General features: G+C 37.9%; 1 protein-coding gene across 10 annotated transcripts in view; it reads right to left on the bottom strand.

Moving 5' to 3' along the window:
* Positions 1-1,243: 1,243 nt before the first annotated feature.
* ZMYM1 (zinc finger MYM-type containing 1) overlaps positions 1,244-16,645 on the bottom strand; it is a 34,151-nt gene continuing 18,749 nt past the window's right edge. For 8 of the 10 annotated variants that reach the window (XM_032246878.1, XM_032246882.1, XM_032246877.1 and 5 more), the window contains 6 exons: positions 12,677-12,851; positions 12,377-12,589; positions 7,328-7,481; positions 5,502-5,639; positions 5,298-5,335; positions 1,621-4,519 (listed from right to left, as the gene is read on the bottom strand). In XM_032246878.1, coding sequence (XP_032102769.1) covers positions 2,222-4,519; positions 5,298-5,335; positions 5,502-5,639; positions 7,328-7,481; positions 12,377-12,589; positions 12,677-12,851 — 3,016 coding nt within the window. In that variant the 3' untranslated portion in view covers positions 1,621-2,221. Of the gene's footprint in view, positions 1,391-1,620; positions 4,520-5,297; positions 5,336-5,501; positions 5,640-7,327; positions 7,482-12,376; positions 12,590-12,676; positions 12,852-16,645 lie in introns of those variants that run through there. The other 2 variants (XM_032246887.1, XM_032246881.1) reach the window with 2 other exon arrangements.

The raw sequence follows: 16,645 nt of genomic DNA, 5'->3' as shown, positions 1-16,645 counted from the left end.
AAAAAAAAAAAAAAAAGACATACCTGTTCTAAACATTGCACACTTAATAATAAAGATTCAAAATACACAAAGCCAAACTGCTAGAACTGCAGGAAGAATAGAGAAATTCATAATTAAGATTGGAGATTTCAGTATCCTTTCATAATCATTATGCAATTATTGAGAAAATCAGCAAGAAATAAGAAAATTGAACACTACCTAGTTAATATTTATTTATAACTTTTTTGGGGGCTGGGTACAGTGGTTCACGCCTGTAATCCCAGCACTTTGAGAAACTGAGGCGGCAGATAACCTGATGTCAGGAGTTTGAGACCAGCGTGGCCAACATAGTAAAACCCCGTCTCTACTAAAAATACAAAAATTGGCTGGGCATGGTGGTGGCACCTGTAATCTCAGCTACTCAGTAGGCTAAGGCAGGAGAATCACTTGAATCCAGGAGGCAGAGGCTGCAGTGAGCCAAGATTGTGCCATTGCACTCCAGCCTGAGTGACAGGCCAAGACTCTGTCTCAAAAAAAAAAGCAATATATATACATATATATATATATGTATACACACACACACACATATATATATATATATATATATTTTTTTTTTTTCCTAGAGACTGATTCTTCCACTGTCACCCAGGCTGGAGTTCAGTGGTATGGTTATAGCTCACTGTAACCTCAAACTCCTGGGCTCAAGTGATCCTCCCAGCTCAGCCTGCCAAGTAGCTGGGACTACAAATACATGCCACCATGCCAAGTTTGTTTTTTGGTAGAGACAGGATGTCACTATATTGCTCAGGCTGGTCTTGAACTCCTAGCCTCAAGTGATTTTTCCAGCCTCAGCTTCCCAAAGCATGGGGATTACAGGCATGAACTACCATGCTGGCGTAATTGATATTTATAGATTCCTCCACTGAACAGCAGAACACATATTGTTTTTAAAGGCAGATAAAAATTAACTAAGATACACCATAGCCTAGGCTATAAAGTACGTCTTGGTGATAAACACAATTTTTTTTTCACTCAGCAGGGCTAGTACTTCCTGCAGGAAGGGTGCAACTCCCTGACAGTCTTGCCATGAGAGCACACCTGAACAAAGGAGACAGGCATAAAGTAGCCTAATAATTTGTTGTGTCATCCACCTGAGATGTATAAACCAAAAACACAGCAATTATTTTAATGTTTAAACAGGACAGTTTACAAAAAAGTAAATACATATGGCTCAAAAAAGATATCCAACTTTATTTTTGTTTAAAGAGATAAGGTCTCACTCTGTTGCCTAGGCTCTGGAGCATAGTGGCGAGATCATGGCTCATACAGCCCTGAATTTCTGGGCTTCAGCAATCCACTCGCCTCAGTCTCCCAAGTAGCTGGGACTTCAGGTATGCACCACCACACCTTGCTAATTAAAAAAAAAAAAAATTGTAGTGATGGGGTCTAAATATGTTGCCAGTCTGATCTTGAACTCATGGCCTCAAGTGACCTTCCTTTCTGTGTAGGCCCTCAAAGAGCCGAGATTATAAGTGTGAGTCACCACACCCAGTCCCCAACCTTATTCTTAAGTGAATATAAAAAATTCCACTGGTATTAAAATGCCATTTTTAAACTAACAGATTGGGAAAGATCAAAACATTTGATAACACTGATAAAGATTTAATAGGCACTCTCATGCATTGTGGGTGGGGCTGCAGATTGGCACAATCCTTATAGATGACAACTTACCAATATCTATCAAAAGTAAAAATGCACATATCTTGACCCAGGAATTCTAATTTTAGATTTCCAGCATAGAGTAACTTACTCATGGTACAATATGACCCACATACAAGGTTATAAAATGAATCATTATTTATAATAGCAAAGGTTAGAAAAAAAAAATGTCAGTAGGAACTGCTCAATTATGGTAGGCCCTACATTTTTCATACAAAATCTGCAGTTATAGACACAGAATCAAGAAACTCTTCATGTAATGACATGAGACAATCTCAAAAATGTTACACGGAAAAGACATGCTGAAGAACAGTGTACACTATATAATATCACTTAGGAAAAATACCTCTAGAGGGATTCTTAGGGAATAGATAACACTTTTCAGGAAGAGAAAATGAGTTCCAAAGGAGGGAAGGAGACTTCACTGTTTATCATTCTATGGTTTTTGAATTTTGAACAACTTTGAAATAAAAACATTCCAACAGAAATACAAGTCTCTTAGTTAAGTTCAAATGAGCAAGTATTATATTTCTTTCATCTGACTGATAAACTTTTCCACAATTTCATCGAGTCTTTCAGGCTCCATTAGTTTATTTACCAATTCCTGCTCAACAGCCATTAGGGCTGGGCCAGTAAGCTTCTCTTGTCCCATGGTATTACATAAATATGTTTTGAGACGTGGCAGGGTAGAAAATGAGTTTTCAGTACTTGCTGAAGTAATTGGCCAAGACAAAGCAATATATAATAGCTTTGAGAGGCAAGGAATATTATTGTGAAGACCATGCTGAATAAACAAATAGCCAAGACTGATGAAGTTTATGCAATTATTATCTATGACAAAGTTGAGTTTTGCATAATGTCGATAAAATCTAAGTTCTGGGATAATGTCCTCATCAAGTTTATAAAATTCCTGAACATGTTTTGCTGTTGTTTCATTTAATGGTTCATTCCATTTAAATAACAGTTCTGAAATTTGCTTTATTTTGCAATAATCAAACTCTGAAAAACATAATTTTAAATTTTGTAATACAGTATCTAATCCTTGGTAATAGATATTAATTTTATATTGTTCTTCTGTTGAAGTAGGAAAAAACATATTATCTGAATTGCCAAGATCTACTGATTTCTGAATTTTTCTTCTTTTCTGAAGAGAAGGTTTTTCAACTTTAAAACCTTTACAGGTTATTTTTTGACATATCTCCTCTGTTCCATCCCAGATTGTTTTAAAATATACATCATTTCTTTCAGATGATAAACATTCCAAAATTGCTTCTATTTTTGAAGACAAAGAAAAAATGTCTATGGTTTTATTTTGAAGCTCTTTGGAAAGAATTCCTGTAACACTTAGCACTCGATACAGAAATTTCAAACAAAAGACAAATTCAAATTTGGAAACCAATGTCAGCAAATCACTCAATTCATCAGCAAAACTTGTATTTGAAGAATGGCTTGCTATAACTTCCAATGTTTCAATAATCTCTGGAAGACCGTCAATCACAGATAGTAATATATTATCATGGACTGTCCAACACGATTGTGATATATGTTTCTTGCATGTTTTGTTTTGACTTAGCCTACAAATGTTTCGAAAATTTGCCAACATTTCCCCAGACATACGAATAGTGTTGAACAAAGAACTGAGAGTTTTTAGAGCACCTCGGAGTTCTTTTACTTCTTTACAAAATCTAATTATTGCTAAATCCAAAAAGTGGGCATAACAGTGTATGTATAAAGCTCTTGGTTCTCCTTTCTTGAATTCTGCTGCAATTTTATTAAATTTTATCCTCAAATTAGTGGTGCTATCATAGGCCTGGCCATGTATTTTATCCATATCAACCCCAATTTGCTGCAGATAAGTTATGATAGTCCTATATAAATGGGTTCCAGTTATCTCCTCAGTATCAACAAAACCTAAGAATCTTTCCTTAATTAAGATAGTGTTTGATGATTTTTGTGGGTATCTTACACAAATTGAAAGCTGTTCTTTCATGGCACTATTGGTTGTCTCATCACATATTATTGAAAACGCTGGGGAGTCATTGATCTCATTCACAATATCCTGCAATATTTCAGTCTTTATTATTTCAATAATATCACTTTGAATTTGTGTGCTATTATAGAAGTCAACTTGTGAATTCATAAGTCGAAATATTTCTTCTCCTTTATCTTTTGCTCTGATTTCTAACAATTCTAAAAAATTGCCTTTATTGACAGATGAAATAGACAGGTCATTTCCTCTTAAGGGTAAACACTGCTTTCCAAGAAATAAAACATTTTCAATTATAAGCTTTAGGTACTTTTTATTTCCCTCAATCTGTTTTGAATGAACAGATAAATCATCACTGATAGCTCCATCACAAAACTGGTATTCTCTCCAAAATTCCAATGACTTCAAATGCATTTCACTTTTTTCATGCTTTCTGAATTTTTCCAGAGTTTTTTTCCAATTTGAAGTTCCGTGGGTTGCAAATGACTCTCTTTCACAGCTAAAATATTTTTGGCAGAACAACTGGCATGAATAACAGAATGTCACATCTTTTTTACTGTTTTCCAAACACTGAAAATCTGCACAAGATTTTTTAATACTTCGCGATTTACCTTTAACTTTCTGTACTTTGGATGTACATTTTGGGTGACATGGTTCATCACTTATTTTCATATTACATGCAGGATCCTGGTTTGATACGTTATCTTTTTGTACTTCTACACTGGAACCAATTGCATGCTGACTGAATACTGATGAAGATGGTGAAAGACTTGGCTGTTCCATACTATTACTAGCAGTACCACTACTGGATTTACTAGGTGAACTCTTAGAAAGCTTTGGGAGAAAATGAGAAAAGAACACTTGTTTTAACAGTTTTCAAAAATCAATTAAAATACCAAATATATTTACTCTAATTACACAGTAAAATAAATGACTGAGTTACAGTATGAGCTCCACCAGGAGGAAACATGAACAATGACGCACAACTTATTTATTTGCAATCTAGATTCAGCATTAAATGTCTGAAGAACGTTTTGGCATGTAATTGTCATAAAAATAATTTTTATTGCTCAGATGACTCAAATTGCTTAGTAATTTTTTTTCTTTTTTTTTTCCTTTGCATTGGAAGTAATTTTTAAAAGAACACAGAGCAAAAAAATACTTCTGTTTAAACAATTTACACACACACACATGCACACACACTACACACACACACACACACACACACACACACACACATAAAATCTGGGCTGGGTGTGGTGGCTCACACCTGTAATCCCAGCACTTTGGAAGGCTAAGACAGGTGGACCACCTGAGGTAGGCAGTTCAAGACCAGCCTGATCAACGTGGGGAAACCCCGTCTCTACTAAAAACACAAAAATTAGCTGGGTCTGGTGGCAGGCACCTGTAATCCCAGCTACTAGGGAGGCTGGGGCAGGAGAATTACTTGAACCTGGGAGGCGGAGGTTGCAATGAGCCAAGATTGCATCACTGCACTCCAGCCTGGGTGGCAGAGTAAGACTCCATCTCAAAAAAAAAAAAAAAAAAAAAAAAAAAAAATCCGCTTATTAAAAAAAGACAATGGGAAAAAAAAAGTTAAAATAAAACTTACATCCACAATGACATCTGCTGTTACTGAAGAAACTGTATCTGTTAAAATAGAGCATAAATTCAAAATATTATACTATATCCTATAAAATAGCATCATAAACTGTAATTGCTTATTTCATATAAGAAAAAGAAAATTTAGCATATAGAGATTTATCAAGTGTGACAAAACACTATTTATGTCAAATATCTTAACATCAACTTTTACCTTGTAAGACATCAGTGTTCATGATGGGCAAGGCAACATGAGTGTCTGCCAATGACACTATATTGCTTATGACTGGAGTTGTATCTTTCTTTGGAGAAGGAAGCTGTGTTGAAGTATCATGTGCTGTGGAAACATTTACTGACAAAAACAAAAACAAAAAGATTTCTTAGAAAGTAGAAAAAAATATCAATCAATCAGATAGTACTGTTTAATTAAATACTGTTTCAAGAAATAATGCAGGCATTTAACAGCATAAGAAATTGGTGGGTGCTGAAGTAATTTTTATTAGGGTTTAGGAATAGCCAGGTTCTTTAGTATCATATTTATAATTACAATACTACACTGGAAATTTACACTTCTCCAACATTTTATGTCTTAACCTTTGTGCACAATTTCCCAGTCCTTTTAAACAATTTGTTTAAAATTATGAGCAAATTTTTACTGTGATATTACTCATGAAGAAAAGAGATTCTTATAGAATGTCCTAATGGGCATCAATTTCAAACTCTTCCCAGGATTCATAAACCTCAGCATCAATGGAGTGCTAGGTTGGCGTCCAAGCTACTATCGCAGACATTTCGGTAACAAGCCAGTTTGCATGATTTACAAATCCCAGAGGCATGAGTCACTCTATGGTCTATGTAAATAGCACCACTAGTCCTACATAAGGCTTTCTGATGGAATACTTAGTTGGCTGGATTATTTGTGCTTTTTTATTAGTGAGTCTTAAAGCATTTACAATTACCTCTATTTCATGTTAAAAAAAAAAAAAAAAAAAAACGAAAATTCTTGTTTTTACAAAGCAGGGCTAAGTAAAACATTCTATGTCTTAATAGAAGCAGTCTTGTAAATATATTAATTAAACTCTGTTGACTGAGTGCCTCCTATATACCATGTTCTGCAATAGGTGTGCTCTCACTTTCCATATATATGTGTATATATATTTTTTCTTTTTGAGACGAGTCTCACTCTGTAGCTCAAGCTGGAATGCAGTGGCCCGATCTTGGCTCACTGCAGCCTCCACCTTCCAGTTTCAAGTGATTCTCCTGCCTCAGCCTCCTGAGTAGCTGGGATTACAGGAATGTGCCACCATGCCCAGCTGCTGTTTGTATTTTTAGTAGGGACGGGGTTTCACCATATGGCCAGGCTGGTCTTGAACTCCTGACCTTGTGATCCGCTCGCCTTGGCCTCCCAAAGTGCTGGGATTAAAAGGCGTGAATCACTATGCCCAGCTGATGCGCAATATATATTGATGTAAACGTATGTATGTTCATTTACTAAAGAATCCAAATAATCTAAAGATATGTATCTTTAAATTTTTATTTTATTATTATTATTTTTGAGACAGTCTCCCTCCGTTGCCCAAACTGGAGTCCAATGGTGTGATCTTGGCTCACTGCAACCTCCACCACCCAGGTTCAAGTGATTCTCCTGCCTCAGCCCCCTAAGTAGCTGAGATTACAGGCACCCACCACCACACCCAGAGAATACTTTGTATTTTTAGTAGGGATGGGGTTTCGCCATGTTGGCCAGGCTGGTCTTGAACTCCTGACCTCAGGTGATCGACCCGCCTTGGCCTCCCAAAGTGCTGGGATTACAGGCATGAGCCACCGTGCCAGGCCTACAAATAATATTAAATCTTGGGTGGTTAAGTAGCCTTACTTTTATACAAAAATACTGAAGAATAGTTCTTTGCAACAAGTTTAGATTGTTTTGACTTTTAAAAGTCAGTTTAAATTGAAAATTAATCAAGTTTATAAATTAAAGCAAAATAATATTATTTATTAATAATTACTAAACCTGTGAAATTGCTAAACAAACATTACCTGAAGAAGATTCCATCTTAGCTTTACTGTATGCAGAGAAACAATTAATAGAGCAGAAAAGCTCTGTCTTCCCCAAATCACTGGTAGTCTCAATCATTTCATCTGAGGGCTTCAATGGTTTGCAAGGAACAGATGTAAGTGGTTTGGCAGCTTTCTGTGTAGAGATTAAAAGAATATTCATATTCCTGGTATATGACATATATTGTTAACAAACAAGAACTTATCTATTACCACTGCTTTTAGTTGAAATATTAAAAAGAACAGGCTAGGCAGGGTGGCTCAGGCCTGTAATCCCAGAACTTTGGGAGTCTATTACTTGGGGTCAGGAGTTTGAGACCAGCCTGGCCATATGGGGAAACCCCACCTACTAAATATACAAAAATTAGCTGGGGGTGGTGGCAGACACCTGTAATCCCAGCTACTTGGGAGGATGAGGCATGCGGATCACTTGAACCCGGGAGGTGGAGGTTGCAGTGAGTCGAGAACGTGACACCACACTCCAGCCTGGGTGACAGAGTGAGATTTTGTCTCAAATTAAAAATAAAAAAATAAATAAAAAATGAAAACAACAATGAAGCCAGTTTTTTACATTTTCTTAAAAAAGACATTACAGATTACAATAATTAAAATAAAGAATATTGGCAAATTTGAAAATGATTTTTATTAGCTATATTTAACAGCAATAATAACTATGAAAGCAATACGGCCAGGCTCAATCTAGCACTTTGGGAGGCTGAGGCGGGCAGATCACCTGAGGTTAGGAGTTTGAGACCAGCCTGGCCAACATGGTGAAACCCCATCTACTAAAAATACAAAAAATTAGCTGGGGGTGGTAGTGAGTGCCTGTGATCCCAGCTACTTGGAGGCTGAGGCCGGAGAATCACTTGAACCTGGGTAGAGGAGGTTGCAGTGAGCCAAGATCACGCCACTGCACTCTAGCCTGAGTAAGAGTGAAATCTCATTTCAAGAAAAAAACATAAAACGAAATAAAGCAATAAAGAAAGCAGTCACAAAAGTTGTTCATCATATCAGGCAGTCAAAGCCTACTGGATAAACAAAGGCCTTATTAATTACAGGTGTGTCCTCAATGGTAGCTTGGGAATTAACTTTGGAAAACGTCTACCTATGCTGAGGAGTAGCCAGGAAGGAGTGCTTAACATATCTTACAAGTTACTGTGGGAATCACTGTTTTTCTAGGCTAACTTCATGGTAAAAATTATTTTGTGTTCAGTAAGTAGTAACTGTGTCAAAGAAGAGATATAAACTTTTAGAAAGGCAGGCATTACTGCAAAGATTATGTTTACCATCTATTCTTTCTTGTCAAACAGGACCCAGCATTCCTGGATTTAAGAATATATCAGAGCCTAGGCACAGTGGCTCACAGCTGTAATCTCAACTTTCAGAGGCTGAGGCAGGAGGATCACCTGAACCCAGGAGTTTCAGACCAGACTGGTAAAATAGTGAGATCTCATCTCTTAAAAATAAATAAATAAAAATAAAAAATTAGCCTAGCGTGGTGGGATGTGCCTGTAGTCCCTGCTACTTGCGAGGCTGCGGTGGGGAGGATCACTTGAGCCCAAGAAGACAGAGGTTTCAGTGAGCCAAGATCATGCCACTGCACTCCAGGCTGGGTGACAGAGTAAGACTCTATCTCAAAAAAAGACAGAAAAAAGAATACATCAGGTTGGGTGTGGTGGTTCTTGCCTACAATCCCAGCACTTTGAGAAGCTGAGGCAGGAAGGTCACTTGAGCCCAGGAGTTCGAGACCAGCCTGGGCAACAAAGTGAGAACCATCTCTACAAAAAAACACAAACATAAACCAGGTGTGGTAGCATACGCCTGTGGTCCCAGCTACATGGGAGGCTAAGGCAGAAGGATTGCTTGAACACCTGAGGTTGGGCTTCCAGTGAGCTGTGCTCACCAGTGCACTCCAGCCTCCAGTCTAGACTCAGTCTAAAAAAATAAATCACCAATGGTAATGATAGAATAAAACTCCTTTTGGAGATACAAAGTACAAAGATAGGTCAGGCGTGGTGGCTCATGCCTGTAATCCCAGCACTTCGAGAGGCCAAGGCAGCCAGATTACCTGAGGTCTAGAGTTCAAGACCAGCCTGGCCATCATGGTGAAACCCTGTTTCTACAAAAATGCAAAACATAGCCAGGCGTGGTGATGTGCGCCTGTAATCCCAGCTACTAGGGAGGCTGAGGCGGAAGAATAGCTGGAACCTGGAAGGTGGAGGTTGCAGTGGGTCAAGATCATGCCATTGCACTCCAGCCTGGGCAATAGAGCAAGACTTCTGTCTCAAAAACAACAACAATAACAACAACAAAGTCCAAAGACAAAAAAATACACATATGTTTTATTTTTCTGTGAGAGAACAGGATATTGGCAAAGGCACAATGAAACAAATTTCTATTTTTATCCTTTATTAGTATGAAAAACTTTTATATTTTGAGAAAGCTTAAAAATTCACTAATCTTTAACATTAAGCAAAAATAGTGGCCTAATATTTATTTAATTATTTTTGAGACAGAGTCTTGCTTTGTTGTCTAGGCTGGAGTGCAGTGGTGCAATCTTGGCTCATTGCAACCTTTACCTCTGGGGTTCAAGCAATTCTCATATCTCAGCCTCCTGAATAGCTAGGATTACAGGCATATGCCACCATGCTTGGCTAATTTTTATATTTTTAGTAGAGATGGCGTTTCACCATGTTGGCCAGGTTGGTCTTGAACTCCTGATCTCAAGTGATCCTCCTGTTTGGCCTCCCAAAGTGCTAGAATTAGAGGCGTGGGCCACTGGGCCCGGCCCAACAGTGGTATAATTTATAATTAAGTTAGTTTATTATTCATAAGGGAAGGCTAACAATACACTCTATTAACATGTGGCCAAAATAATTACATCTAATAATCTACTTTCTAAAAATTAAAAGCTATCCCCTTTTTAGATTCACATATTTGGGCATTTTTCTAATTCTGGATTGTAGTTCACTAACATTATAGATTTACTCCGTTATCACTGTCCCATGATGTCTTACATTCAGATATAAGGGCAAAGTATTAGGCTGTACTTGTTAACTAGCCGGTTTACCCAAATCAGTCCTGTCACTGCACATAAGCTGAACAACTGGGTACTCAATACAAGCTCTTAAAAAAAGAACAAGGCCTATTTATTGAGTGCCACAAATAAATAAATTTAAAAAAGGAATATTATTTCCTGCCTTTGGGAGAAGTCTGTGCTTTCCGTTTTCCCATTTCTGGTCTTAAGGCAGGATATTCTCAAGATGGGGCATTCTGCCATAGAAAAGATGTGGGTCACAAATGATCTATTTGAATTATGGCTTGTTTTGACTCCCATTTTCAACTGCTTTTTCTTTTTTTTTTTCTTGAGACAGAGTTTCACTCTGTCGCCCAGGGTGGAGTACAATGGTGCCATCTTGGTTTACTGCAACCTCCGCCTCCTGGGTTCAAGTGACTCTCCTGCCTTAGACTCCCAAGTAGTTGGGATTACAGATGCCCGCCACCACACCTGGTTAATTTTGTATTCTTAGTAGAGACAGGGTTTTGCCATGTTGGCCAGGCTGGTCTGCAACTCCTGACCTCAGGTGATCTGCCTGCCTTGGCTTTCTGAAGTGCTGGGACAAATAATCCAAATCTCACTGAATTATTTCCTCCTATGACTGATTCAGAAAAAGCATGTGATATTCTTTTTTACTTTTTAGAGATGAGTTCTTGCTATGTTGCCCAGGCTGGTCTCGAACTCCTAGCTCAACTGACCTCCCACCTTGGTCTCCCAAAGTGCTAGGATAACAGGTGTAAGCCACCATGCCAAGCCACATGTGACAGTCTTTATTTTTGCATTGTTTAGTATAAGAGTTAAACACATGGAATTGAAAACAAAAACATGGCTAGGCTCACACTGGTAATCCCAGCACCTTAGGAGACTAAGACAGAATCAGCTAAGTTTGGGAGTTTTAAGACAAGCTTGGACAACACAGTAAGGGCTTGTCTCTACAAAAAATTTAAAAACTAGCCAGGTGTGGTGGCATGTGCCTGTAGTCCCAGCTACTCGGGACGCTGACGCGGGAGTATCACTTGAGCTAAAGAGATCAAGGTTATGGTGAGCCATGACTGCCACTGCACTCTAGCTGGCTGACAGAGCAAGACCTTGTCACACACACACACCAAAAAAAAAAAAAAAAAAAAAAAAAATGCCGAGCATGGTGGCTCATGCCTGTAATCCCAGCTCCTCGGGAGGCTGAGGCAGGAGAATCACTTGAACCCAGGACGCAGAGGTTGCAGGGAGCCAAGATTGTGCCACTGCACTCCACCTTGGGCAAGAGAGTGAGACTGTGTTTCAAAAAATAAATAAATTAGAAACAAAGCCGGGCGCGGTGGCTCAAGCCTGTAATCCCAGCACTTTGGGAGGCCGAGGCGGGTGGATCACGAGGTCAAGAGATCAAGACCATCCTGGTCAACATGGTGAAACCCCGTCTCTACTAAAAATACAAAACATTAGCTGGGCATGGTGGCGCATGCCTGTAATCCCAGCTACTTGGGAGGTTGAGGCAGGAGAACTGCCTGAACCCAGGAGGCGGAGGTTGCGGTGAGCCGAGATCGTGCCATTGCACTCCAGCCTGGGTAACAAGAGTGAAACTCCGTCTCAAAAAAAAAAAAAAATTAAAAACAAAACAAAAATACTTTTGTGTTTGGGTTTTATTGACCAGTAGACTATTGTTGTTTTTACTATACTTATCTGTAGTTTATAAACTGGCTCCAACCTGCTTGCCCTCTCCTTAAGGTAAGATGATCAATCTGAGATTATTTAGGAAGATCACCATATAGCATTTATAATGAATTTTTTTAAATCATACCCTGCCCCATCATGAATTCTTATGCAAGAGGAAACTGTCAAAAGTCTTCTATTTCATCTTCATCAACTTACCACCTGACATTATTCCAAAGGGTACCAAAAACTACTTCCCACATTTCCCTAGAGTGGAACCATTCATAGGCCAGTTAATAGAAGAAACAATAGGTCTTAATTCATACCTGCTTATATGCTGTAATACTCTTTGAACTATTATAATAATGAGACTGTCCTTCCACCTGAAGTATGTGGGACAGACTAGAGCTGGTGTAACAGTAGGCACCACAGTTCTCACAGCAGTTCATGATGAAGTTGTTAGCAGAGTGAAACTTTGAAAGGCAGGCATTACTGCAAAGATTATGATTCACATTCTGGTATTTTACTTCATACTGAATCTAGGATTTAATAAAAAGATTCAGTAAAAACTCTGATATTTAAGCAGAATCATCAGAACCCCTTCAAAGTTTATAATTGCAACTTACAGTAGCAGTCTTCTGGCACATGCTGCACTTGGTCAAAATGCTATTAGTACATATGGTAACAAATGGTTTTCTTTTTTCTTCATATGATGAAAGACAAGATAGGCTGCAAAAAGTTTTGCAAGAGGTAGCTTCTTCCAGCTGGACACTGATCACATCCTTTGGATTTAAAATGTCTCTAAGAATAAACATCAAGGACACCATTAAGCAGTTTAAATTATAACTTCTTTATCTTTATAAACGAAATGACCTCTCAAAATAGAGTAAGAACATTAGCCTTGAAATAAGAAAACCTGAACTGGTATCCAGTTCTCTCACATTTATACTCCCTAAGTGTTAATTTTCTCATCCATACCTTATAGATTACAAAGCACATCTGATAGTGCAGTTTTTTTGTTTTTGTTTGTTAAAGAGACAGGGTCCTACTGTGTTGCCCAGGCTGGCCTCGAACTCTTGGGCTCAAAAGATTCTCCTATCTCAGCCTCCCGAGTAGCTAGGATTACAGGTACATAATCCCACCATGCCTGACTTTGATAGTGCAGTTTTGAAGACGAGCTAGCCTGTATTAGGTAGTGCTAGTGAAAACCAAGTGATGATGAGAGATCACATATTCATATGAGCAACTCTGGAATCTACAGGACAGAGAATCTCAAGGTATGGTCTTCAAATCCCAGGGGGATCCCCAAGATCAAAACTATTTTCATAATGTTATTTGCCTTTTCATTGTGTTGATGTTTGCAACATCACTTTGCAACTGATGTTGCAAAGCTAATGGTAAGACCCTGCAATCCCACTCTTTGGTATACACCCAAAAAACTGAAAACAGGTACTCAAACACATGTACCTGTATATTCATAATAGCACTATTCACAATAGTCAAAAGATAAAAACAGCCCAAATCAGTAAGTGAATGACTGGATAAGCACATTGTGTTATATATATACAGTGGAATATTATTCACCTATTAACAAAAAGAATTAAGTACTGATACATGGTACAACATGGACAAACCTTGAAAATATTATGCTAAGGCAAAGAACCAGACATAAAAAGTCACTGCACTATAGCCTGAGCAACAGAGTAATAATATCCAGTCTCAAAAAAGTCACACTGGATTCCATTTATATGAGCTATTCAGAATAGATACATCTATAGATACAATGCATACTGGTGGTTGACAGGCACTGCGGGGAGAGGGAAATCAGAAGAAACTGCTTAATGTATAAGGTGTTTTACTTTGAAGTGATGGAAATGCTCTGGAACAAGAAAGAGGTGATAGTCACAAATTATGAATATACTAAATGCCAATGAAATGGTTTTTTTTTAAAAAAAATACTAATTTCACTTCAATGAATTTGGAAAAGAAAAAAGGCAATAGTGTCTAAAACTGTCAGCCTTAGCAGAAATCAAGGCAGCAGCACCCAAATGTACTAATATTCATGTTATTCCCTGCTACACATTCACTGCTAAAAATAAAAAATAAAAAAAGTATCAGTTTCACTTAAGGATGTACTCAATGAAACAGCAAAATATTTGAAATTATTTAAACTTCATCCTTAAGTACAATTAAAAAATATTCTGTCTTGGCCAAGTGGTAGGGCCAGAAGAAAGTAATTCTGTTTGACAAACTAGGACATAGGTATAAAATACTTCTGGACACAAAAGGATGATGGTTGTCTCAAGGAAAAGCTCATATGGAAATGCTGAGTTATAATAAATTAGTCACTTTTTTCATGGAAAACATTTTTACTTCAAAGTACTGTAAATAGTTCACCATAAATAGTTTAAAGACAAACAATTATCCAGAAGTGGGTATCTGCAGATATTTTCTTGAAAATGAAAAAAATGAGACTGTAACTTCAAATAAAATGACTGACAGTAATTACCACTAACGATAAAATTTTGGCTTTCAAGTGATAATTAGAATTTTGGAAAACTTGTATCTTCCAACTTCAACTTGATTGATTCCCAAAACTTAAGAAGTTTTCTGAGATTAGTGGTGATTTAAAAAATACTGCATAATAAAATATGTCCACATTTGAAAGATCTGCAGTACTCAATAAACCAATATTTTCCAAATGACAATAGCATATTACAGAAATCATTCATGGGTTAAAGATCCGTTCAAAGTACAAGACAGATTAACGAATTTTAACATAAGAGTGCAAAAAGTTAACTGAGCCACACTGCAACCAGCTTTTAAGAAGCTACCACTTGATATTTGGTTGTAGTATCAAAGAACATCCACACTTATCTGAAAGTCTGAAAGGCTAAACACTCTCCCCTTCTCCAATCATATATTTGTGAGGCCAGATTTTCTTCAGACGTCAAACAACACATTTTGCAATAAAGTGAAGGCAGAAGCAGATATAAAAATCCAGCTAGACGTTAGGTGATTTGCAAAACTGATAAAACAATGACACTCTTACCAATTTTTAAAAATATGGCTATTTTTCATTTAAAAAGTCATTTAATTTTTGATATAGTTAATATTCATAGATATAACCTCATAACTAAAGCTTCGAGTCTTCCATAAATTCTTTTTGTTTTGAGACACAGTCTCGCTCTGTCGCCGGGCTGGACTACAGCGGTACGATCTCAGCTCACTGCAACCTCCACCTCCTGGGTTCAAGCAATTCTAATGCTTCAGCCTCCCAAGTAGCTGGGATTAGAGGCACGTGCCACCACACCCAGCTGATTTTTGTATTTTTAGTAGAAACAGGGTTTCACCATGTTGGCCAGGATGGATTTGAACTCGTGATCCACCTGCCTCGGCCTCCCAACATGCTGGGATTAGGCATGAGCCACCACGCCGGCCAGGTCTTCAACAATTTTTAAGTGTATAAGAACTCCTCAGACCAGAAAGTTTGAGAACTGCCACTGTAGAAAATATCAATATACCTAGTAGCTGGGTGTGGTGGCTCATGCTTTTAATCCCAGAACTTTGGGATGCTAAGGTGGGCAGATCACCTGTCAGGTTTTGAGACTAGCCTGGCTAACATGGTGAAACTCGGTCTCTACTAAAAATACAAAATTTAGCCGAGCATGGTAGTGGGTGTCTGTAATTCCAGCTACTTGGGAGGCTGAGGCAGAAGAATTGCTTGAACCTGGGAGGCAGAGGTTGTAGTGACCTGAGGTCATGCCAATGCACTCTAGCCTAGGAGACAGAGCAAGACACCATCAAAAACAAACAAACAAAAAAAATCACTATACCTGGTTACCTAGAATCCTCAGTATATCTATATCTGAGGATAGTTTTCAAGGTGAACTAACCCTGAAATTAACATTAACACTTTAATATTTTCAGCTGGGCACAGTGGTATACGCCTGTAATCCCAGCACCTGGGAGGCTGAGGTGGGAGGATCATTTGTGGTCAGAAGTTGTAGACCAGCCTGGCCAATATGGTGAAACCCTGTCTCTACTAAAAACAAAAATCAGCTGGGTATGGTGGCATGTGCTTGTAGTAATTCCAGCTACTCTGGAAGCTAAGACATGAAGATTGCTTGAACCCAGGAGGTGGAAATTGCAGTGAGCCAAGATTGTGCCACTGCACTGCAGACTGGATGACAGAGTAACACTGTCTCAAAAAAAAAAAAAAAAAAAAATTCAAAATTTAATGTATTATTAACTTTCCGTATTTTAAATAGATGGTATCAAAAATAACAGGCTTACTTCATTATTACATTCATCATTTTAGTGATTTAAAATATAGCTCATCCACAGTGCTATCCTTAACTTCATTTGATTAAAATTCTTCTAGAATTCACTGTGTGCCAAGGAATGTTAGATATAAGGGATGATAATCTGGTCCTTAATGTCAAGACTCTAGTCACAATCTAACCAGGACAGTATCAATTACTAATGATTTTACTATTTTATGATCAATGTTTTGGGAGTTATGAACACAACACTAAAAACACAGACCACAGAATTAATTTGGGGGGCGGACAGTTCTAAGAGGAGAGTGAAGA

The sequence above is a fragment of the Sapajus apella genome, unplaced genomic scaffold (assembly GCF_009761245.1).
Source record: "Sapajus apella isolate SASKATOON/1434 unplaced genomic scaffold, GSC_monkey_1.0 scaffold62, whole genome shotgun sequence".
NCBI lineage: Eukaryota > Metazoa > Chordata > Mammalia > Primates > Cebidae > Sapajus > Sapajus apella.
Note: the sequence above shows the minus strand (reverse complement) of the source record. Positions and strands in the feature narration are given on the sequence as shown.